At 41.9% G+C, this 24,616-nt stretch overlaps 1 protein-coding gene across 2 annotated transcripts; it reads left to right on the forward strand.

Annotated features, from left to right (window-relative positions):
* The first annotated feature begins 227 nt into the window (after window positions 1-227).
* On the forward strand, window positions 228-24,132 carry lpin2 (lipin 2). Of its 2 annotated transcripts, none has more exons than XM_071546038.1 (20): window positions 228-342; window positions 7,403-7,603; window positions 10,697-10,792; window positions 11,542-11,903; window positions 12,223-12,330; window positions 12,433-12,559; window positions 12,665-13,058; window positions 13,169-13,268; window positions 13,554-13,741; window positions 14,084-14,177; window positions 14,273-14,342; window positions 14,449-14,541; window positions 14,692-14,774; window positions 15,509-15,656; window positions 16,499-16,647; window positions 18,065-18,151; window positions 18,979-19,131; window positions 19,594-19,708; window positions 20,291-20,394; window positions 20,860-24,132. In XM_071546038.1, the coding sequence occupies exons 2-20, from the start codon at window positions 7,412-7,414 to the stop codon at window positions 21,002-21,004; spliced, it is 2,808 nt and encodes a 935-aa protein (XP_071402139.1). In that variant the 5' UTR covers window positions 228-342; window positions 7,403-7,411; the 3' UTR covers window positions 21,005-24,132. The 2 variants fall into 2 exon arrangements, with proteins under 2 accessions (XP_071402139.1, XP_071402140.1); XM_071546039.1 differs by lacking the exon at window positions 228-342 and adding an exon at window positions 3,546-3,640 and having other exon boundaries at window positions 11,539-11,903.
* Window positions 24,133-24,616: the final 484 nt, after the last annotated feature.

A 24,616-nucleotide genomic window follows, 5' to 3' on the forward strand; every position in this document is an offset into this window, starting at 1 on the left:
CAAGCCATATCTAACAACAAATATACTCTCAGATGTGGTTGCTTAGGGCAAAATCTTACCTAACGGGGTGAGGGTGGTCTGTGTACTTTGGGGTCCTTGTTGAAAACCTTAAGGAACCCCGGACATTAACTGTCACAACAGCAGCTGTGTGACTGTGCTGCCGCTGTGCGGCTCCCTGTCCCATCAACTTCAGCTTGCTATTTCCAGCAACACCAGTCAGCCACGGTGGTCCAGGCTCGGACACGTCAGGAGGTTTAAGGAGTTTCAGAGCGAAAAATATGGGGACTCATTGAAGACACTCATCGTCCTTCTTCGGCAGCATCCTGGTGAAGTAACCGAAAGGTAAATGATTGGCGTTAGGATTCATTCAGTGCGCTTAACAGCCGTCTGCCGCTGCCATTGATAGTCTATTTTTCTGGTAACGTAACTGTTACTCCCGTTAGCTAACGTTAGCTAGCCAGCCAGCTGGCTAACATTTCTTACGATGAATTAATTCAACTCCGAGGCAGACTCGATTAGGAATTCATTCTATATTCAGCATTTATCCCCCAAATCACTCACAATTCAATTGTATCCTAGCGACTCACCACTGACTCTCGCCATTAAACAGTTAACGTTGCTATCGACGTTAACGTAAACCTAACGTTAGCTAAGGGTTAACTGATGGTTAACCGGTCTGGCAAACGGCTAATAGCTGAGCTCCGACTCCATTCATTTACTCCTCCACTTGGCTTGTCTGCTAGAGCGTTTATGGCCTGGATTTTTACTGGTGGCAAAGATCATAACGTTACATCCACAATTCTAATAATTATCGTTTTTGTTTTCTGTTCGTTTATTTCGGTAATCCAGCCATCTAGACTGTGTGTGTCACGGTGACATTTGTTTACGAACACGACGCAATTTGTTTGTTTGATCTCTGTGAAATAAAGATATGTGTTTTCCAGGTGACGATATGCTTGTAGCTGGCTAGCTTAGCATACGTTAATTTCAAAATTCCTGGCAAGTGAGCAGTCTTGCCAACTCACCAACCACCTGCCTTTGCACTGTGATGTTGGAAAATGATAGACACACATAACTGTTAGCAGAGTGTAACATAGCTTTATCTAGGCATGTGTGGAAATTGTTTTGCTTTTTAGGTAGACAGTCCCAGTCGTCTCTGTTCTCTTAATCAGCGTGACCCTCAAGTATGCTTTGCTCAACTGTACAGACAAGTGACATTATGTCATGAAGAAGGTGAATGAAAAGTGCTGTAGCTTAAGCAAAATGTGCCATTGTGCCTTTTTTTTATAGAACTGAAAAATATATCTATATTATGGATATATAGTACATTTTACACTTGTCCAAGTTGCAAGCTACATGACTTTGAGCCAGACCTGTGTTTTGTTGTTTACACTGTGAGTTTGACCCAAATTTCAAGCAGGAAGACTATAGGTCTCTATCATGAAACATTAGTTTAGACTTCCCTTCTCTACTCTGAAAGTGATTTAATCTGAGGGAGGTTGTCTCAGCAGCCATTGGGTTTGTTGAATCATGCATTTGTTGTAAATCCTCTTGGAAAAACAAATACTAGTATGTTTAGCTTCTCCGATCTCACAGGGCGTAGGCCTTGACCATTACCACTGTGTGTAGCCCCAAATCCAGAGTGGCTGGGCAATTTGGCACTAGGCTGAAAGGTTTCAGGCTAATAATTTGAGACAATGTAGTCACTCCATTTGTTCCATATTCTAGGATGTGAGATATATTATTATTTATTATATTACAGATTATAGATTGAATTTCCTTTTGAATGTGAAAAGCAATATTCTGTGTTTCTGTTGCACTACAAGAATTTGAGATGTGCAAAGGTGAAAAGTCAACACATTCTGTCTGGTTATTAATGTTTCAGATGTTGACACATGCACCAGTTATTCATGGGTAATTTTAAACACATTTTAAGTAGGATTGTGTTGGTCCAATTTGGTATAACCTAATACACTACTTATAGAGTACTATACCAGTACTTTAAGAGTGTAACGTGAACCGTATGTGGTCTGGTTGGCCAACCCAGTCACATGGACTGATTCTATTGTCATCAAGTCAAAGCAAATAATGTGCGTTGGAGTCATTGTACATGTAGGCTATACCCTAGTCATGGAGTAAAGGTTACTAGGACCATAATGTTCACATGCCTGGTCTGGTAATTTTGAATGATACAAGCCTGCAATTATTAATGGCAAGGCCTTTCAGTGTTGATTCTTGCCCAGTATATTTAGTTAGTGCTGATGTGCTACGTTGGCTGGTTGTAACCTAACAGACATATTTCTCTCTCAGTACTTATGGTATTATATGATTTTTCATTTTTTTCCCTGACTTATATTGGCATTTTTAGGGTTTTTTGGACTCACAACAATTCATCTCTTGAAGGTTGAACTCATCAACCTTCAACTCTGCCTGTGTTTCCTTTGATAGTGTTTGCAAACTGCTGCTTAGCAGATGGGACAGGAAGGATGAGGCCTTTTTGGGAGAGCCACGTGCGCTCTGTTTATCTGAGGCATTCACTTAGGATCTAAGCCAAGCAGGAGGTGATGCAGGAAGCCAAACCAGAGAGAACCTCCTGATCAGGAAAACAGAAACGAGTCTGAATTCACCACTGCTTTGACTACAGTCTGATGACTGTGTACCCGCTCCATCTGCATGGAATCTAGATATGGCATGGAGGCCTAAAATTTGCATATGGGCTAATTTTAGCAAGCTGTGGTATTTAGTGACTAATCCTCACAGAGATTACACCTTTGGCATACAGTACTTTCACCTGTTTACTACTATGATCACATGTCCAGGAGGTGTACCAAAGTGTTAAGTACAGATAGTGTGAATAGCGCTTACTACAGTTCTTGTTTACTTTAAAAAAAATAAATAAAAAAAAGAGTACAAGGGTAATGAACAACATTTCATGAACATGTTGAAGTTCAATGTACAGAATATCTCATTGGTTGGCTCCGGCAGCAAATGAGACCCTCCTTGATTAATCATCCACAGAAGCATACGCACTCAGCGACTAGAGTACTGTACATGTGACTGACTGAGCAAGAATGTCACGCTGCTGCATGCCGCTTGGTCCTTTCTCTCAGCTTGTAGAGCTTGTACCCTTATCAGCGGGAAAACATTATGTAGCCCTTCACAGGAATTAGCTGTCCCTTATCAGCTGTACACCCACCACCTTTAAGGGCCAATTCCATTGGCTGACGCCTGGGTGTCCTGTCAGTTGACTGGATGTAGTTGTACACATCACCCCCTGCAGAGAATGTCCCAGAAGAGAAATAACAAAATTTATGACATTGTTGCATAATCGCCACTGGCGTCAGGTAGCAGCGTGTTGGTGTTTACCCCTGGGAAGGTTATTCCAAGGCGATTAGGAGGGCCGTATTTGAGATTGGATTCAGGATGTCAGGAAGGCATTATCATCATTGTTTGAGGGAGGAAGACTTTACTCCCAGTGGAATATCCTGAGGTGGGTGAGATAAGAGCTGCTGCTCCACCAACAGTGATGAAAAGACTGCGATCCTGGGGGGACATGGATCCCCTGGGAAGCAATACAGAGGACAACACAGACAACAGCGAGCAAGATGACTCCTCGTCTCCGAGGTCCTCCTGGTCCTTGGTGAGTCAGCATTGACAGATGTCTTAGTTGGTCACAGCTTGGGCCTGATGCTGGAGGGCCTACTACAGTGTTAGTCATCTATTATTCTTTGGTTTGGCAAGTGGTTTGCCTTATTTTGGGAGCCAAGTCTAGTGGCTTGGTACCTGGCCACAATGAATCATAGATGGATAATGTGAGTATTAGGACTATGTTCAAGGCTGTTTTCGGGGATTAAAGTTTTACGTCACTACGACGGATTTCCGTCATTTGGATTTCAGAGAGCCAGTAGACTGAGAGCAGTGTAGACCCACAAGAAATAAAAGGGGTCAGTGTGTATGTATTTGAGATTGTCAAAAACATACAGGCTAGTGAAGGAGCCTGCGTCACCTGACTGGTCTACCAATCACTTCCCACCTAAAATAACAAACCTATCATGTTTAATTTACAGGTTATCCAGGCAGGCAGGCATCTACCTGCCAGAAGTCATCTCCACCAAACCTAATGACAGTCTACATATTTAACTTTATGCAACATTTATTTTTAGATAAAGTTATTCTCAAGTATTTTTTTTTTTTCGGCCTATAAGTTATGTAGGCTGTTGTGCAAGCTAATAGTTTTTATTGTGGGTTTGTAAAAATCATCTGACTCAGAGTTGAATGTTTGCATTTTGCACTCTGAATGATGGAGGGAAGCTGGTATTAGGACAGCCTGTCAAAGATTAAGACACCAAAAATCTGCAAGACACTGAAATGGGAAATAAACAATGAATAACTGCAGGAAATGCTGTGTTTTTTCCACAAGTGACAGTAATTTTTGTTTTGAATGCAGGATACTCTCCTCAGCCTGATCACCGTGTTGATGTTAGGAGCCTTACAGTTGCACATCAGACATAGTTATCTAACTCTACACTTGGTGTTAGTGGCTCTGCAAGCACAGGAGACTTGCACTTGGTTAATCTCCAAACTAACAGTCTCCTGGTGTAAAAACAAAAGTGAAAGCTCCAAACTCTCCCATGTGTTTGTAATCTTTGCTAGACAGTAGTTTGACAATTTTTAGTTGCCAGAGACATGTGAAGTTGCCCAACACTCACATATTAGGTGAACATGAGTGCAGTGCCACTTATGGACATTGCTTCTACCTGCCAGTTTGATTTGACTTGTCACATGGCACTGACAGTTGATAAGGACGATAACTTAATCAATAACCCCTGACAGTGGTAGACCTATATTGACATGAAGTCACAGTTAAGGTGTGCTGTCTGCAGCTTTTTGTTTAGTTGTTCCATACCATGTTCGGGTTCAGTGGTTAATTATTTGTAACTGCAGTCCTCGGAGATTGAAGGAGATTGAAGGTCTCATCTAGCCTACCTGTTATAGTTTACTGCCTCTTCATCTACCTAATACCTGTTGAGTGACTACATACTCAACACCACAACTCAAAAATTGGAGAAGCAACCATACAGTGTTTGAGGTAAACACAACTTTCATTAGTTAAGATGTGTATTTTGAATGGAATCAAGGTGTCAGAATGCATGAATAAATGCCAAATAAAGCTTACTCATCAAAACAACCCCCTAGGGAGCACCCCTTTCCTGTAAAACACTACAGTTCACAGATGATTTGCATAAAAGTGGAGGTTAACTTACCCAACAACCCAAGTTTCAGTCACAAGGTTTTTTTTTTTGCTTTTACCCCTGTGTGGTAGCTGATGTTTGGCACAATGATTCCTGCATCACCTTTGCTTAGTAGCCCACATTACTTGTATGCACTGAGCTGAATTAAAAAACTCAAATGATAATGTTGTGGGTTATTAGTTAAGATAATGTTTTGGTGGAGTTCTTCATAAACCTTCATAAACCTAGATCTAGATAGGCTAGTAAGCCTACATTGTGTACTAAAAGTACTATCCCTCACCTTTCACTAAGTTTAAAAAAAAAACATTTTTTTTGTTAAACCTTGTAGTCATTGAACTGAAATGGGTTGTTGTGGCTTCCAGATTGACTCATACTTTTACTATATGAAACCACTGATAGTGGATATGCAAGCATGGTTTAGCAACTCTCTGGATTGCTAATTTGTTTTAGCTGTTTATGACTGTAGATAAAAACATTGTGCGGATATATTCAAAGAGTTTTTACCCCAATGACATGACTATTACCGTATTGTTGAAAGCTTTAATTTGAGTCTTGAGTTTGCAGTTTCTTTCAGCGTCAACTGTTGGAAATTTTCTTGGGGCCAAATAGCCTAGCTTTTCAATGGGATTTCCCCAAGCTTGGAACCTGGACACCCTTTGCCCTACTTCTGCCACACAAGCAATAGGAAAACAGTCTAATGCACTTTCCCAGTGTTTTGGCAACTCTGATTTTCTCCTATTTCATTTTGACTGCACTGATTATTTGCCTGTAGGTTGCAGTTTAATTTTGTCTTCAGCTGGATGGTGGCTGGTGTAGGAAGCTGAAGATACTAACATTGTACATGTTTAATTACTCCAGCACAGTGTAAATTTACTGAATGTCAACAGGGGCCCTTTACTTAGGCGCAGCTTGTATTTTTCCACCCTCCCTGTGTGCAAATGTGGGGCGAAGTTCTTAGAAGGTAGCCTAGTTCCTAGAAAGAGTTGAGAGCTTCCTGATGTTTACAGATGGTCCCACATCCAATCAGCTAGACCCCATTACAATCCCTGGAACAGTCAACTTACTGTGATGGCTCTGTTTGGTTTCCCTGTCTGCGTATGTTTGTGTGTGGTCTAGAGGCAGGAATGATTCTGAGCCACCTGGATATTTTAGATGAATGTTTTGACTGTTGTCTTGTCGTTTACTCCTTGGAAAACCCCTATTGTGTCACAATTTGCCCTATTCTCTGATGCCACTCTTAAACAATGTTGCCCCTATTTCCACCCCTCCCACTCCCCTCTACTGCTCTCTGCTACACTCTGAACAAAAGGTCAGTGTGAGATAGGAGCCTTTCAGGTTACATAAACCCAGTGAAGTCAGCAGGGGAATTTGTTTACAAGTCCCACTAAACTAGACCCTGACCCGAGCCAAACAAATCCACCTTCTCTAAGTTAGCAGCATTTGTTTTAGGTCCCAATGCTAGACCCATCGCAAAGAAACTAGTTCAATAAATTCAGAGGCCACAAGTAGGATGGAAATGTGGAGTGCCAATGGAGATTGTCAAAGGAATGATTAGCTTAGGCCTATCTCCACTTTATGAGGCTAGTTATCTCTGATTTAGTGGCTTGAACATATTGCTTGTAAAAGCATTTGCAGGCTCACAAACTGCATGTCCCCAGTCACAAAAAAATGCTCTGAGAAAACGTGCAGAGTTGATCCTAGCCTAGCAGAGGATGAGAATGTAAACAGGAAGTCGGCTGCTTCCATGTTAGCAGGGCAGTGGGAACTGGCTGTGTGGGTGTCCCTTCTCATTGTCTCCGCTCAGCCGTCAGCCCCCTCTCTGATGTCGCTCTGGAGGGACGGCGACCAGTGACAGTGTGACAGTGGCACTCTGCCAGTCTGCATGCAGGTCAGGAGATAACAGACACCACGGGGCAGGCAGCCAGTGAGACGAAAGCAAAAGACAAACCAGACAGCCCCACTGTACAGAAGAGGATACTTAGAAGAGAGCGATAGTAGTGGGTAGTCTGGGAGAGAGCTAGATAGCTACTGGGGTAAGGGAACTGAAGGGAAATGAAAAGGAAAACTTTGTTAAGGTTGCATGACTTGTATGAGCTAAAACTGTTAATGCCTCTGCTAATGCCTTCTTCTTCCTCTCATTTTCCCTCTAGGCGGACACCATGAACTACGTGGGCCAGCTGGCAGGTCAGGTGCTGGTAACTGTCAAAGAGCTGTACAAGGGAATTAACCAGGCCACGCTGTCGGGCTGCATTGATGTGGTGGTGGTCCGCCAGAGAGATGGCACCTACCAGTGCTCGCCTTTCCACGTGCGCTTCGGCAAACTGGGTGTGCTGCGCTCCAAAGAGAAAGTGGTGAGTTGAGAAAGAAAATTTTAATTTATTTAGGCCTAGTTTGTTTCCTTTCCCTGAAATGTTAACTCAGTCATATAATGATAATCCATCGACAATTGAGCTCCATCTTAAAAAAGTTATATGCTTTTTAAATCTTTTTTTTTTTCAGGCAAGTAGGCCCTGCTCTTGACAATCTGTGCTTTAATGAATATTTTGAATACCTGTATGATCAGTTTCAAGCTGCCTTAAATACCTGTTGAAGTCTGCAATTGTGGCTGCTGAGTACGAATGTGCCTCTAGTCAACTTGCATGGTTAATTAAGGGTTAAGAAAGTGACCAGCCAACTGTGTTGTTAAATTACTAAGTTACTGAAGTGTAATACCAAACTTAAATTCAGTATGTTTACTAAGATTTGTTTCTCCCTGAAGAAACTAGGTTCAAGTTCAGTTTCTGTTCCTTTCAACTTCAGAAGTCAGAGATACAATATTCTGTTTAAATGAAACAAGTTCATTTGACCCAGCATAACTTGAGTTGTCTGTGTGCGGGTAAAGTTCCATATTAGGAAAAAACGTGCCTCAGCAAACATAAACTGTCCCATTTACCAGCCAGATTACCCATGCTAATGTCTGGGGCTCCAGCAAGAATGGATATACTATACAGCACCTTTAAATCAATCGCTAGACACCCTGGCTTTGTTTGCAAAAAACAGATGGAAAATGTTGGGCTTTTCTCCCCCACTTATACTAGTTAGCTACTATATAGTCTCGCCTGCAGATAAGATCCCATTAATCATGGTCGAGAAATAGTGTAGCTATTTTTAGCGCTCACTTGAGAGAATAGCATTTTTCTAGTGCCTTTGCCTCGTCCTCTGTGCCTGTAATTGATGGGTATGGAGAGCAAGTTAAGCTTGTTTCTGATTTCCTCTGTTCAACAGTAGTAAATGGATGTAAGATTACATACATTTTTTAATTACCATCTCTTTGTTCTGCTACTGTACTGTACATTGGTGCTGTGACACCCAAATTTCCCCTAGGGAATAAACAAAGTGCATCCTTATCCTCCTTATCCTTTCCTTATAGATCTAAATATCAGATTTAGAAAACCTTGATCCACTACTGGTAGGGATGTAGGGATGACTCGCATAAATTCTGTTAATTTACCTTTTATTTGTGAAATTGAGTTTGCCTGACTTTATAACATAATATAAAACTTTACAATAGAATAGAACTAGAATGTTTATTGTTGGTATACAATTAGCAATTAGTATTAGCCTCATGTAAGTTGACAAAAAGCTCTTTTTTGAAAAACAAATCAATACTATTCTGAAAATGGTTTTTGTTTGTATTGCCATATCTTCAACTTCTATCACCTAGATCATAGTTTAACCCACCTTGTATTTACCACTACATTACTATCAGAAGGTGAACTTGCTACCTGTCCATGACTTCTGTACCTTTATGTCAGTACAGCGGTCTGCTCTGACTTGAAGAAGGCTTATTTAGTCACTTATATACCAGAGTGGGTGTTGATTTGTGGGGGATGGATGCTGCCTTGCCACCTACCCAGAATGTTGATGGGCTTGGAGGGAGGAATGAATGAGTGGTTCCTATGGCAACGGGTTACACTTGTGTGTGTGGGAGGGGGAGGAAACGTGAAGAAGAGAGCCTCAACAAGGGCTGTTGTGTAATCCTGATCCTCAGGTGAAAGAGATGGGCTTTAACTGGTGGGGGCTACGAATAATCATATTTCCTGTGTCTGTGTTGGGAACAATCCTTCATACTGCTCCCAGTTTGCCATGGGGTAGAGTAGTAACTGTCAACCCAGTCATTCATGGGCTTAAGTGATCCCCCAAAATTGATTGGGGTGATTCCATAAAAAGGGTGCAGCCCAACTTCTTCTTGGTTTATTGTAGAGCTAATTTAGTGGATCCTAGTAAGTTATTTGAAGTTATGCTGGATCTGTATGTCAAGAACAGGGTGGGAATTTTTGCTGTGGCTGGGAGTGTCCGTCCCCCTACACCAGTTACTTTGGCAGGTAACCAGACAGGTTTCAGAAGTACCATTAGACTCTTTAAAAAAAAAAAAAAAAAAAAAAATGCAGTCGTCTGTGGATGAATATTTCCGTGCCTGGTCAGGAGAACAGACCTAAATATGAGCTGCAAAAGTCAGACTGGCCAGTTCTGTCAGAGAGAAATAGGCTAAGCCATTCACCAAGCCATGATTTTGAGCATCTACTGGCAACAACTGCCATCAATAATTCCAGTAATCCAGCAGTGTGTTGGCAGAGCCACGACCCAGCCACTCCAGTGAATATGAGCTGTCATCGAGTGTAAATGGGTGAAGAGCTCTCTTATTTATTCTGGCCATTATTAATGGGGCATTGAAATTCGCAGCCATCACTCACCACACATAAATCCCCCTTAGCAACCCTGAGGGGGTGAAATTAAGCCTTGTGGCTGCTGAGAAACCACTCAGGCAATAAAGAAAAGGAAAAGAAGCAACCTGGCAGAACACAAGAGCAAACAAAAATCAGATGTCATTGGAGGCCATTGGTTGAGGATTAATATTAATGGTTTGTCTCACAAGTGCCCTGTCCAGTCTGACAACCTGAAACCAGACTCTGCCTCGTTACTCCTCAGTCTAGTCCCTGCCAGACGTGACCTGGTTTTTGCTTTTGTGGTGTCAAGTTTCTGAAGGGCCCCAGGTCCACTGGGGTTTGCCTAGCAGACATGAGCGGCCCTGTTCTGTTGGCAGGCTCCAGGAAACACAAGCCCAACGGGCCCATACACTAATTAGGTTTAGTAAAGCCCCAGGAGAGAGATGGGCTGTAAGTAGCCACAGGCATTCTGTGTCACCTGACAAAAGGTAGGGAGTATAATGAAAGAAGAATAGAGTTATAGAGTTTCTCTTAACTTGCTGTTAAATCGCAAAAAGGCAAAATCACTGTAGCACATCCGTTACAAGATATGCACAGGCTGGTTAGATGTCAAGCAAACACCATATTCACCTTCCTCCTTTATGATTTTTGTCGAATACTTCCCAATCATCATGTATATGGTCAGTTTTCCTGTCAGCCCAAAGCTGTCAACCTGTACCTTCTGTCTAATTCTTTCAGATTGACATTGAGGTGAATGGAGAGCCCGTTGACCTGCACATGAAGCTTGGGGACAACGGAGAGGCCTTTTTTGTCCAGGAGACCGAGCAGCTGAATGTAAGCATCCAATTAGACTTTTGTTCCAAAATGAGAGATCCACTATTCGTGACACCTATGCTTACAAAACTTGATAGCATTGATTGATAGGATGAAATTAAAGCAAATTATTGTACTTTGTAAAGCAAAGTGGGTAACTTAAGTTTGAGATTTGAGTTTGAATTTGTGGTAAATAATTTTTTTTCTACAAAATGGATATAGTTTTTTGAAACAGAACTCTCTAGGTTGTCTATCTGTTGTCTTTTTTAAATAACTTCAGGCTTGTTGTAGAAATGTGAAGATCCCTTAAGATTTTTTTTTCGTAGAACATGCCCTACTTATTTTTGGAAAAGAACAGATTTTCTGTTTTTTCCACACAACAAACATACCAGCTTCAGCACTGTTGTTGTACACAAACCCTCAGAATGACATGATGTCACGGGATGCCTTTGCTAATCTGATAGCCTGCAGCAATCTTTAAGTGGAAATGTAAGGCACATTTTTTTACTGTCAGTTTTGTCTGAGAAAACAATTACTCCACTGTTATGCAGTTGCTGTGCAACTGTCAAGTGATGTATCACTCAAAACAGGATCTATGCAAATTTCTCAAACTGTCATTGCTCAACAATGACAACAATGCAGTTCTACTGCACTTCAGTCATAGGCTTCCCTATGTTGACTCTAGGGATCATTAATGCTACTTTGGTTTGTACTTTACATCAACATATCTATGTCTCAAGCCTCTCCATTGTTCCTTGGTCTTTCAGCAGATTGTCCCAGCTCACCTGGCCACCTCGCCCATCCCCACTGAGGGTCACCTGTTCTGGATCACAGAGGTGGAGCGCAGGGCACCGCCGGCCCTGGAGGATGACCCTGCTGACCCAGAAGACCCACCTGAGCCTCCTGCCCCCAGCACTGTAGCCACTAAGAAGAAGAAGAGACGGAGGAAGAAGCACAAAGGAGACCCCCGCAGAGAGGAGCTGACCCCACCCATGGCCGTCACTACTGGTAATGCTAATGCTGCTAACGCACCCGCTGCTACAACTGCTGCTACGTCCGGCGCTGGGCAGACTGAAGAGATCTTTGAGATGGAGCTGAGCTCTGACGAGGAGGCTGCAGCACATGCCTCAAGGTTGGTTCAGGTTCAATGCTTGACCTAAGCTTTATTTCAGTTCAGATGGATTAATATTAGGGCTGGGCGATATAGTTTAAATCAATATCATGATATCAAAATCATATGGCTTATATATGCAAAATGACACGATAATATTCCTAAAAATGTTTATACCTAATTTGTCAGTTTTTAAATACAATTTGCTTGTTACCAACAGAAGTGCGTATCATGAAATCACAATATCATATCATCACAATATCATTCCACTGAAAGATGATAAACAACAATATTGAATTACTGCCCAGCCTAATTAATATATCTTTTGCCTCGGCTTTAGGTCACCATCAATGAGCACGATGCGAGACATCGACCCCAAATTACCTGCAGCCAGACACAACCTAGATAGTTATCCATTTTCTGATGGCGACTGGTCTGCAGCTGACAGGTATGTATTGATATCTACACAAGTTAAATTTGCAAGGGTGTACAGTGAATACACTCTGACTCTCTTATTGATTTTTTTGTGTATCTTCATCTACCCCTCTAGTCATGGCTTGTCTCAGGCCTTTTCCCCTAAGAGTGACTCTGAACTGGTGGTGAGGCCTTCAGAGAGCATGCTCAGAGCCGAGTCCCACATGCAGTGGACCTGGGGAGAGTTTCCAGAATCAACCAGGGTGAGCACCTCTCTCCACTGACATTCATAAATGCTTGATACATAGTTATCATAAAGTCCTCATCTTCCAATGAACATTTTTTTTCTTTCCATACACTATATCCAGGTCACCAAGAAGGATAGACCAGAACTGATAAAAACGGTGACCATCACTCCATCAGAGAGCACCCACTTCCGTGTCATCCTCAGTTCTGAGGCCATGGAGAATGAGACTGAGACACGGAGTGCCAAGGAAGGTGGTGCCACCTCAGTGTGTACCATCGTCAAGCCTGAGCCACGCACCCCTGTCACCACTGTAACACCTGTGAATCCTCTAACATCTGTCAGCACCGTAAGCTCCGTGAGTCCTGTAACTCCTTCAGAGCCCCTGGATGTCCTGCCATCCAACATGGCAACCTCCACCCCTTCCAACAGCCTCGCTGCTGCCACTGCTGCTATTCAGATGGCTGGGGACATGGGGGACGTCTGCTCCAAGAGTGAGTCGCCCTCTAAAAAGAAAGGTATCTTGGGTGGCCACCAGCTGCCACTGTTTCAACGCTTTGCCATTTCTTTGGTTAGCATTTGTTATTATAGTACATTAAATGTTGAACGATTCTCTTGTTGCATGCAGGTGTCCCAAAGAGGAGCCAGCACCAGGGTCCTGAGGATATCTACTTGGATGACCTGAATGTACTTGAACCTGATGTTGCTGCACGTTACTTTCCTAAGAGGTTAGCATATGAAAGAAGCACTTATTGAATACTGTTGATTGACTTGTCTTAATTGAAAAAAATGACAATCATACAATTTAAAACTGAACAGAGCAAAATATGCTTCAATATTGGATATCTAAAAAGACATACAAATGATTTTGCTGTCATGCATACATAAAATACATTTCATTATTTTCTTCTTTCTTCATCTTAAATAACAAATTCTAAGCCTTGAACAAGAACCAGTAATGTATTCTGCATGCATTTATGACATTGACTGTTGAACTGTGTCTGTTGCTCCAGTGAGTCTGAGGCGGCCGCTAAGCACTGGATGGACTCAGAGATGCACTCTGGATCACAGTCTCCCCAGTCGGTGGGCAGCGCAGCAGCTGACAGCGGCACAGAGTGTCTGTCTGACTCAGCCAGCGACCTGCCTGATGTCACTCTTTCTCTGTGTGGAGGCCTCACAGAGAATGCTGAAATATCCAAAGGTACACTAGAATGGCACTCATAAAAAAGTACTTATGTGCAGGAGGGATAATTAACCTCAGCCGCTAGAAAAGTACATTTGGCTGTGAGTAAATTTTGGCTGTGACTACCAAGTTTGCCTACTGTATTAGCCACTTTGTCAGGGTCACTCAAAGTCAGGGTGAAACTGTGAAAGTGTCTGTTCAATTTTGGAAACCTCCAGCTACTGTGGCTGGTGGACGAAAATGTTAGTTTTCTGCCCTACCTCTGTGGTTTTAAACATCATGTTATGGTTTGCCACCACTGGCCTTTTTGTCCTCTAATGTCCGTAATTAATGTTTTTCTCCTTTCTGTGTTGTTTGCAGAAAGGTTCATGGAGCATATCATCACCTATCATGAATTTGCTGAGAACCCAGCAATTATAGATAACCCCAACCTGGTAGTGAAGATAGCAAATAGGTAAGTTAGCGTTTTTATGTCAGTTAATTGAAATGTACTGGAAAGATGTATTTAGAAGTATGCTGTTAGCTCTTAACGCACATGTCTGTCCTCAGATATTATAACTGGACACTAGCTGCACCCTTGATTCTAAGTCTGCAAGCATTTCAGAAGAATTTACCAAAGGTAATTGCCATCTCTATTGCATTCTGCATTGTATACTGTCAATACATGTGTGGGTCATTATAAATCAGGAGCTAGCTCAACATTAACTGTGTCCTTGTCTGTCTAGGCTACAGAAGAGGCCTGGGTGAAGGAGAAAATGCCAAAGAAGTCAGGCCGCTGGTGGTTCTGGCGAAAGAGGGCGGATAGTACAATCAAGCAGGTATGCGAGTAACAGTGATGTTATCAGGAACACGAAAAACATGAAAACAAAGCCCCCACTAGAAAAAAAAAAAAAAAATGTACATCTACTTTCTGGAACTTGGCAAGTGTCTTGTAATCTTACAGACATTTGTTTTGTCCCTTCTTCCAGTCAGAAGCCAAGCTGGAAACCAAGGAGGAGTCTCAGCTGGAGGAGGGAGAACCCTCCATGTCTCAGGAGAAGCTGGCTTTACCGTAAGTGGTACCACTGCCTACATCTGTGTCTTGTGCTTTTTACAGGGTTGACTTGGTTTATTGATACTTGGAACAGTCAGATGAGTTCAATGACATGTTGAACTCTCTCAATGTGTTGTAAAAATAATCCACAGCCTCATAAATCCCTTGCGTTGTGATACCCATGCATACTATGTCATATTGTTATATAGAACATGGAGTGAGCAGATGCCTGGTATTTTTCCATTGTTCCTATGCAGGTCTTGTACATCTCAAACTATGGAAAATTTAATTAAATCAGTTTGATTTAATTGATCAGTTTGATAAATTGTACAAAAAACTTCATTTCACATAGCCGATTTGTTTAATTTAGAATAATTTAGCTATTTAGATTACGTGAAACCAATGCTCCTTGTGGGGAAATTGTAGCAGCAAAGAATAGGATATAGATAATAGAACAAAAAGAGTATTTAAAACAATTCTAATAATCACATAATTACAACAAAATAAAACATATTACAAAAAACAGAACATATTGAAGATAAAGATACAGAGTCTTTGACATGCACAATAAAACTTAGTTGACTCTTATTGCTCAGCTGCTAACAGCAAACATCACATTTAGCATGGACCAAAATCTTCAAATCCAATTAGTAAATTGACATTGACAAGTATAGAGTTTGGAAACATAAAATATGTAGGAACCCTGAATTATATACATGATAATCTGAGAGCTGTCCTGTGTTTCTCTGTAGGCCCAAAGCAGGCGACTCATCCAGTGATGAAGAGTCCAAGGAGGTGAGCGCCGTGTCCTGCCAGGAGAGAATGCAGCCGGTGGAGGGTCAGCCCCACCCCAGCCCACACGCCTACAGGAAGTCACTACGCCTCTCTTCTGATCAGATAGTAAGTACACTGTGCCGCATCTGTGATCCTAGTCACCGTTCTGTACCACTGATCCCTCATTAATCTGAAATTAAAGGATTACAGATAGAATAATATTTCAAAACGGTATATGTCCATTTTGGAAAAATGTTGCTGCCTGAAATTCATCTGTTAATATTTAAAAGCAAAGATGCTCAAAAGCATCTGATATTTTGGAAACAAAGCACTCTGCTGGCTAATAACTTCAATAGTAATCCATAAGGAGTTGTATTGTGACTTTATGCCAGTACCAAATATTTTCAAATAAAAATGTCAGTGTTTTCAAATGGTGAATATCTCTTTTTAGAATAAAACTGTTCAAATATGTTTGTAAGTCCCTTTGACCCCTCATTATACCAATCTATTGCTAACATTACAACAGTCTTTTGATGATAGTAAGTCAGGATCTTGTCCTGAAAGAGCCAGAAGGCCAAACTGTAATGGATTGACAAATCCTCCATAATACTGAAAGCTTCAGAGAAAATGACCATTGGCTGGTTTTCATAATGGATATTTGATCAGATTACACAGGAATGCAGAGTACTCCATGGGATTTTGACTGGCACTAGGTCTATTTGGCAGATCGGAGCTCCCTCTGCTGGCTAGCTAAGCATTGCATAGTGTTTATTCCCATAGAGGTCTGTAGGTGGCTCTAAAGCCCTTTGCATGTTCATTGAACAGTAGCAAAACAAATATTGCCTACACTGTTGGAGTTCCCGTGGCTTTAGCCATAGTCACAGAGGGGAAGTGTGTGTGTATGTGTGTGTGTGAGTGAGAGAATGAAATGGACTATGCCAGACTTCAGTGTTGCCCTTTGTTACCAGGCCAGTCTGAAACTGAAGGAGGGACCTAATGATGTTACGTTCAGCATCACTACCCAATACCAGGGCACATGCCGCTGTGAGGGCACCATCTACCTGTGGAACTGGGACGACAAAGTCATCATCTCCGACATTGACGGCACCATCACCAAGTACGTGCCTCCAAGTCACTCAGGGCCAGTTTTTATAACCCTTCTAAGAAGCAGAGTAATGATCCAGAACTACCTGGAGTGATTCCTCCTCCTGTGGAGGCTGCCACAGCTGGAGAATTGCCCCACAGATAGATAGAGAATGTAAATAAAAGGAACATACTGTACAAGAATGAATGGCAGCAAATGGTTTCCTCGAGCACAAACTGGCACAAACCAAAAAGCATCCTTTAAGATAGCCAGTAATTAAATGTTTATACCATAATGAGTTTTACTTTAATCTTGGCAGCCATTGAGTAGGAGCAAATTTTTATGTTTTTTTTTAAACATGTAGTGGATATCTCATTTTTGGAATGAAACTCTTCAAATGTCCCCATAATGTATGAGGCAAACTGGTCTCAGATCAGCATGTCCACTCTAGGATCCTTTCTCATTAAGCATCCAGATTGCAGGAAAGAGAGTAATGCCAGCATTGGCAAGGACAGCATGCATAGCACTGCAATGTTATTTGATTCCCTCAGGCCTATAAATTGCTAACACACTGTGAAATAAGGCTCCTTTATTTGACGCTAGTGTGATCACTACAAATGGGGGTCAACAGGTGAATGTCCAAAAACTGCTTGTGTTGCATATTCCATTGGTGTTCTAGAAAATTGTACAGGATAGATCAAGTAAGAGTTAAATGAGAGAGAGCAGTGAAGATGATATCGAAAATAGAGATCTTTCCTCGCCATGCTCTTCCTTTAGGCATCTTGTGCAATTTTTTGAGCATCTTCATGGCCATAGACACCTACAAGTACTTCTCAAAATAGCAGACATTAATTAAGTCCACAATCCAGTTCTATTTATAAGTTAAGCTTTTTAATTAGTGTAAAGCCAGCTCCAGCTTTTCTCTATGCAAAACTGATGTCCGTTGCCTTCCCGACGCCCACTCTGTGACGCTCATAGGTGGCCAACATCAAACAGGGCCAGATTGACTGGAGCTTATTATCTCTGACCCCTTAGGCCAACCTGTGTTTGTGTATGTGTGTCGTGTGGCTGTCTTTGAGAAGCAGGGCGAGGAGCACAGGGGCTATAATGAGCCCATTTACATTTCAGTCTGTAAGCGCACACAGCCATAAGCTGAGGTTGAGACAGAGTCCCTCCCCTATGGGAGAAGGATCCTCATTAGTGGAGAACAGGAGTTCATAACGTTCTCTATTTCTGATGAAATGGAAAGCGGTTTTGGCCCTTTATCTGACCTCCTTTGAACAGCCTGTACAACCAGCCTGTTTCATTTTCTCTACCTCTTGCTCTCTCTTGCTCTCTTATACATCTGCTGTGCTTTTGGAGCCTGTTGCTCAGTGGTGCACCTGGCAGATGGGGGGTATCCCTGTCTTTCTGTCACTAATGTTTATATTGATGTGTTTTAATGTTTCAGGTCAGATGTGTTTGGACAGATCCTGCCACAGTTGGGGAAGGACTGGACCCACCAGGGCATTGCCAAGCTCTACCACTCAGTAGCTGAGTAAGTGGTGAAAAACACTGTTAGAGTTTTTTTTATTTATTTGTTTATTTTTAACTGATTCATCATAGACAAGGGCGTCACGGTGGCTCAGTGGTTAGCACTGTAGCCTCCCGGTCCTTTCTGTGTGGAGTTTGCATTTCCTCCTCGTGTTTGCGTGGGTTTCCTCCGGGTGCTCCGGTTTCCTCCCACAGTCCGAAGATATGCAAATCAGGTGGACTGGAGACTCTAAATTGTGAATGTGATTGCGTTTGTCTATCTGTGTTAGCCCTGTGATGGATTGGCAACCTATCTAGGGTGTTGCCCTACCTTCTGCCCAATGCATGCTGGGATAGGCTGCAGCCCCATGTAACCCTGAATAGAAATAAACAAGTAACGATAATGAATGAATGAATGCATGAATGAAGAACATTTGAGCTGGACTGCCTAGTGGGATCAAGACAGAATAATTGTAGAAAGTGATGAAATAATGGAAATCCTGTATCAACACTTTTCCCCTTTTTTCATTGTATCCTATTCAAAGTTTGACAACTTTGTGCTCAATCAGCTGTAGAAATATTTTACCAACTTTCCTGCTTTAGCCACTCATGGTGTACACATAGTTACAGTACACATAGCTACAGTAGTAAATGGGTTGTAGTAACCATGAGCAATAATGGTAAATCTGCCCTCATTGAACTCATGATTGTATTTGATTGGTATGAATCCCATTCATTAGGAAAGCTGCAAATATAGTTGATCTAATGAGAGTGCTATTCTTAGCAGCACTAATGATCATAATGTCACATTGTATAAGAGCCGGTAATAAGCACTCCTCTCCCTATTTGCAGGAATGGCTACAAGTTCTTGTACTGCTCGGCGCGGGCGATCGGCATGGCGGACATGACGAGGGGATACCTGCAGTGGGTCAACGATGGAGGCACCATCCTGCCCAGGGGACCTCTCATGCTGTCTCCCAGCAGCCTCTTCTCTGCCTTCCACAGGTACAGGGACTGCACTTTTCATGTCTACCATTTTCTGTGTCTTAAAGCCAAATCCCTCCTATTCCCAAAGTCATTACACACACTTAGAACATCCCCCGGTTTCATTGTCTCAAAATTAAATCCTCTTTATCCCTGAAATCTTTATTCTCACTTTCAAACGTCCCCCAATTTGTGTCTGCTCAAACTTAAATCCTTTTCGTCTACAAACTTGCCTTCACATTTACCATCCCCCAGTTTCAGTGTCTCAAGCAAAATCCTCTTCACTCTCAAACTCCTTATTCATTATAAGACATTTTTATGCTGAGGTTTTTTTCCTAACAAGGGTGGAATTTTGATTGATGGAGAGAAGATTGAGAGAAATTGAGCATGTGTTTTGCTAAGTCAGTATAAATCTCTCACTTAAAATTGTCACATGGTAAGCACATGCTGTATTGCTCTAATCAAACTGTCTGTTTGCTTCAGGGAGGTCATTGAGAAGAAACCAGAGATCTTCAAGATTGAATGCCTTACAGACATCAAGAACCTGTTCCAGCATAACAAGCAGCCATTCTACGCAGCCTTTGGGAATAGAACTAATGTGAGTCAGTGGAGGCCAGACTGTAAATGCTCTTCTGGACATTAAAATGGTCGTTTTTAACATGTCGCCATGCTCAGTGATTCAGAACTCGATGCCGTCTTGGTGTACCGTAAGATCAACAAACATGACGCTTCGGCTATCAATTAACAAACACAAACACATTAAATCAGTATTGGGCTGAACCCAAGCTGAGGTCATTGGCGGAGTGCGGTCCCATGTGGCCTGGTCTGTGGAAGGGAGCTCAAGCCGGGCACAGCCTCTCATCTTCAGCTGCATAAACACCAACACCCAGTCGAAGCACAGAGAGAGCCAGCAAACCTCTGTCTCTGTCCGTCTCTCACAAAAACAAACACACACTCACGCACAGTCTCCCACTTGCCCGCCAAGACGTTAAGTCTCGAAATATTGCCATTACGCGCATTAGGTGGAACACAAACAGGAAATCTGCGGTTAATGTTATTAACGCCTTATGTCACTTTGTACCAGTGTGTACTTGGGTATGAGCAACAGCTTTCCTAAAATTACATAATCGAGTGTAATCTGTTTTCCGATGGCTTTTAACCCTTGTGTCTTTCTGTCTAGGATGTGTTTGCCTATAAGGAGGTGGGGGTCCCAGTGTGTCGGATCTTCACAGTCAACCCCAAGGGAGAGCTGATCCAGGAGCAGACCAAGGGCAATAAGTCCTCGTAAGTACATTTACCGACTCCATGTCAGGTCAGTGGTCCTGTAGAGCTCACTGGTAAGACCAAGGCATTAACACCACCAGGATTAGGCGTTCATTCCCACTAGTGCCACCAGTGCTAAAAATGTATGCCCTCATGGTACTAGTAAGTAGCTTTGGATGAAAGTGTCCACCAAGTGGCACATGTTACGTTAAGAGGGAATAAAACATTAGCTTCCATTGATTTATTTAGGCAGTTTTTAATTTTTAGTTGTTTTTGTTTTTTAGTTTTTTAGTTGTTTGAATACAGCCATTTCATTTTGTTCATACTCTATCTCAAACTAGCTACGAATGCTTGAGTGCCAGGTGGAATATCTATGTAACTGAATTTGTTTGTGTTTGTGCACTCTGATTTTCTCTCGCTCTTTCTTTCTATTCTCACTCTCTCTGACTCTTGTTTTTCTGACTCTCTTTGTCTCTTTCTCCATAGTTACAGCAGGCTGAGTGAGCTGGTGGAGCATGTTTTCCCTCTGTTGAGTAAAGAGCAGAACGAGGCCTTTGCCATGCCAGAGTTCAGCTCCTTCTGTTACTGGAGACAGCCGATACCTGACATCAACCCAGATGAGCTGCTCTGATCCAGCACACACAGATACCCAGACGCACATATAAATGCAACTGGACCATGCACTTGAATGCACCTCCAGCAAACACTTGAACTGGAACCCCGTCCTCCGTCCGTATACCCTAGTATTTACACACACACACACACACACACACACACACACACACACACACACACACATCACTATAGGAGAGTGGGACACTGGTAACTCTGTTCTTTGACCTTGCTGTCGTAGCAGTGATAGGGATGTGATCGTAAACACAAAAAATCAGGGAAACTGTAATCTCCTGTTAGAAATTAGTTGGACGTTATGTCCAAAACAATAAGTCCTGGGGAAAAAAAACATGAAAAATCACATCCCTGAGAGAGGAGAGACTAATCACCAACTAAATCACCGTCTCTCCTCCTCAAGCTGTTTACAGAAGGCATCCTGCCGAGCCCCCAGCCAGCACTGCTGAGTCCAGTCCATCATTACCAACACAGGGATACAGATCCAAGACAGAGTTTTTCTCAGTGATCTGGCAACTTGTCGAACTTCTAGCCAGGACTGATGCTCTTTATCAACCGTCAGAAGAGACACTGAAGCCCCACACACTAGGCGTTAGCCTGAAGCACTAAAGTCTGGGGTGTATGCCATAACACGCTAACCCTAGGCAGAAGGAAAAGGCGTCTTATCTGGAGTCGCACTTAATGTTTCACACTTTCCAAACGCCCCGGATAAATGGACTGAAACTGTCAAAGTGAAGAACACTGTGTTTGATTAAAACCAGGGTAGGAAATTGACACTGGGCACTAGCCAAGTGCTGGTAATTTTTTGCTGTGGCTGCTAAGTTTGTCTAGACTTCCAGCTGCTTTGGCAGGTAACCAGCCATCATTTAGGCTTTATTCTGTTCTATGAACCGTAGAGAGAAGAAAGTTAGTTTCCTGCCCTGAGTTGCTCTGACTGAGACCTACGTAGTGTGCTGTTGGAGAGGTGTGTTCAATTTTGTCTCCCAAACTCTCCTCCGGCAATGTCCTAGGTTCAGGTTTGGTTTAGCTGCTGTGGCGAGAGAGCACGAACACATTTCAAATGGCCACTTATTCCTTGGAGAGGTTAAGTTTGATTTGAATGAGTCATAGTTGGTATGGCTAATATTCAAGGTTATTGAGACATGTTTTGCTCAGTACATATGTAAGGATGATAAGTATGTGGTTTTAAAAAAAAAAAGAAAGAAATGAAGCAGCTTCATGGTATTTTGTGCTCGCTGTTATTTTTATATACGCTTATTCTGTTAAACAAGCTCTGGCGAATCAAGTGTGTTTTTTGTTAACAATGCAGTCATTATTTATGATAATTGATATTATTGGTTTAAGTTATTGATTTCTATTGTGCTGCCTTTGCTTGTCTGGAATGTAATTTATCACCAATGCAATGTCGTAATGCTTCAAATTGGTGTTTTGTATGGTTGGTTGCAGGTTTACATGCACTTACAGTAACTGCTAGGCCTCCGAGAAATCTGGCTAAATCCATTCAACACTTGTCTGTCCGGGCACAGTACCAAGCCTTGTACGATCTTTTTGTGAGTCTTGTCTCCCTTATCCCATTTGAGAACGATCTGTAATGAAACTTGCAATGCAAGTGTCATCACCATGTGAGGTACATAGACATTCCTTAGCAAACCAAACCCGCCGCTTTTAGCATTAAAATATGTGTGGAAATGTAAGAGATAACGCATGCGTTGGAACAACGGAAATAAGCGAGACGGTGTGTGTGTGTGTGTGCGCGCGCTAACACTGAGTGCTGCTCTTGGGGTGTCAGGGTCATGCACACTTTAACTTATGTCTAAGTTCCCCCCCCAGCTGCTTTGCTAAGCCTTATCCAACGCACTTTGTCTCAGCTGCACCCCCGAGACGCAGAATCGCTCTGCTCTGCACCTCTCACCCACACGCACTTCACTAAAGGTCTCTTCGGAGACGGCAGACCAGAGAAGTATGCAATTACCGCAAGATGAAGAGTTCTTGTTTTACCTCCTTTGTTGGGTGTGACCTTATAACACCACAGACAAATCTCTTATTCTGAAATATATTGATATAGAGTATTGACGGAAGGTGGGGTTAGTATTCTTAGCTAGGAAGGCAGAAGATAGGATAGAGGGAACATGGAGGTTCAAAAAAACATCAGAACAATGCCTAAGTTACCCTTTTGTGTGTGTGTGTGTGAGAGAGAGAGAGAGAGAGACTGGTCAACAGAGGAAGACAGTGGGTGTTGTTAGGAAATAAATAAACAGGAAATGCTTGAGTGTGTACAGGAAGCTCTTTGAAGCACTTCACTGGCATATGTTTATGTTTTGTTTTAGGAAAGACTTGTGAGCAAATGTGCCACTCCATATTATTTGGGCCATACCGCTAGCACAAGTTTAGTCGTAACCTGTTAGTACGTACCAGTTAGGAGTGTTTTTACTAATGACTAGAAATGAGCAGAGGTGAGACTTGACGGACGGAACTGTTTAATGAAAAGCACAACAATTTATGATGACAGCTATTCATCCAAATTGTCACTATCAGTAGTCGTCGTTTCACTGAAAGGTGTTTTTGACATTTTGGGCATTCATTCTGTAGTTAAGCTGACTTGTTTTGGTTTGTGATGATTAAGATGTGCTCGTTTTCTGCTTTGATACTTTTGTTTGTGCTCCATGAAGTTTGGTGAAGTCAAATATATCTTATAATTAACAAAGCAATTCCATTCTTTCTATGAAAGTAATACATCTTGTGTGGAAAGATCACACTTCATCTTATGATCCGGGGGTATGTGGTATAATAGATAGTTTGTTCTTACTCAACTGCTGTGGAAAATGCCATATGCTGATCTTCACATTTTTTCTGTCTTTGATGCCTTTGTCATTTTGTTTTATTACTTATATTTCTTATACAGTGTATAATCTTTTGTGGGAATATATTTGTTTCATTCTGTTTGGAGGTAAAGCTTGCCATTTGATTGTGTCTGACCAACATAAATACCTTAAGTGTATATGCTGTATTAATTTGTATAGAAATGTGGTTTAAAATATGTTTAAAGAACAAAATCCATTGTAAGAAAAAAATAATACAGGCCTAATGAAGCTAACAAAGTGTGGCTTGTGGTCATGTTTGTGTTTAATAAAGTTTCTAACTGAATGCATTTGTCTGTTCCACCCTTTTTTTTTTTTTCAAGCTGGTCTCCAGTCTGGATCTGCGTCAAAAAGGTTCAGCAATAACCACAGGCTAGATGAGTGACTTTTACCCTGTTGCTTCTTTTTTTAGCAATGTTTTGTTACATGATTGAGGTTATTGCAGTTCAAATCCCAATTTGTTGAGTTCATTTTATATAACAAGAAACTTTTAAGATTTATGGCACAGTTATCCAGTTGACAAATGGTTTATAAGTTTAAATATGTTGTTTTTTTCTTTTTTGAGGTTAACGGAGAGGTCAAAGTAAAGGTTCTGGTTCTCTTCGTCAATTCAACCATTACAGTTTGCTTTTGGAATATTTTCTAAGTCTCAGGAGTGAGGAGGAGAGGGGGATTTTATTTTTCACCCACACCCACTTTACACAATGACTCAAAAATGAGGTTTGACTTCTAATCTTCTAGTCTTTCTCAATACAGTT

This window comes from Centroberyx affinis, unplaced genomic scaffold, assembly GCF_046629955.1.
Source record: "Centroberyx affinis isolate AG114_WGS23_722 - 3 ecotype Tasmania unplaced genomic scaffold, CSIRO-AGI_Caff_v1 ptg005091l_1, whole genome shotgun sequence".
Lineage (NCBI taxonomy): Eukaryota > Metazoa > Chordata > Actinopteri > Beryciformes > Berycidae > Centroberyx > Centroberyx affinis.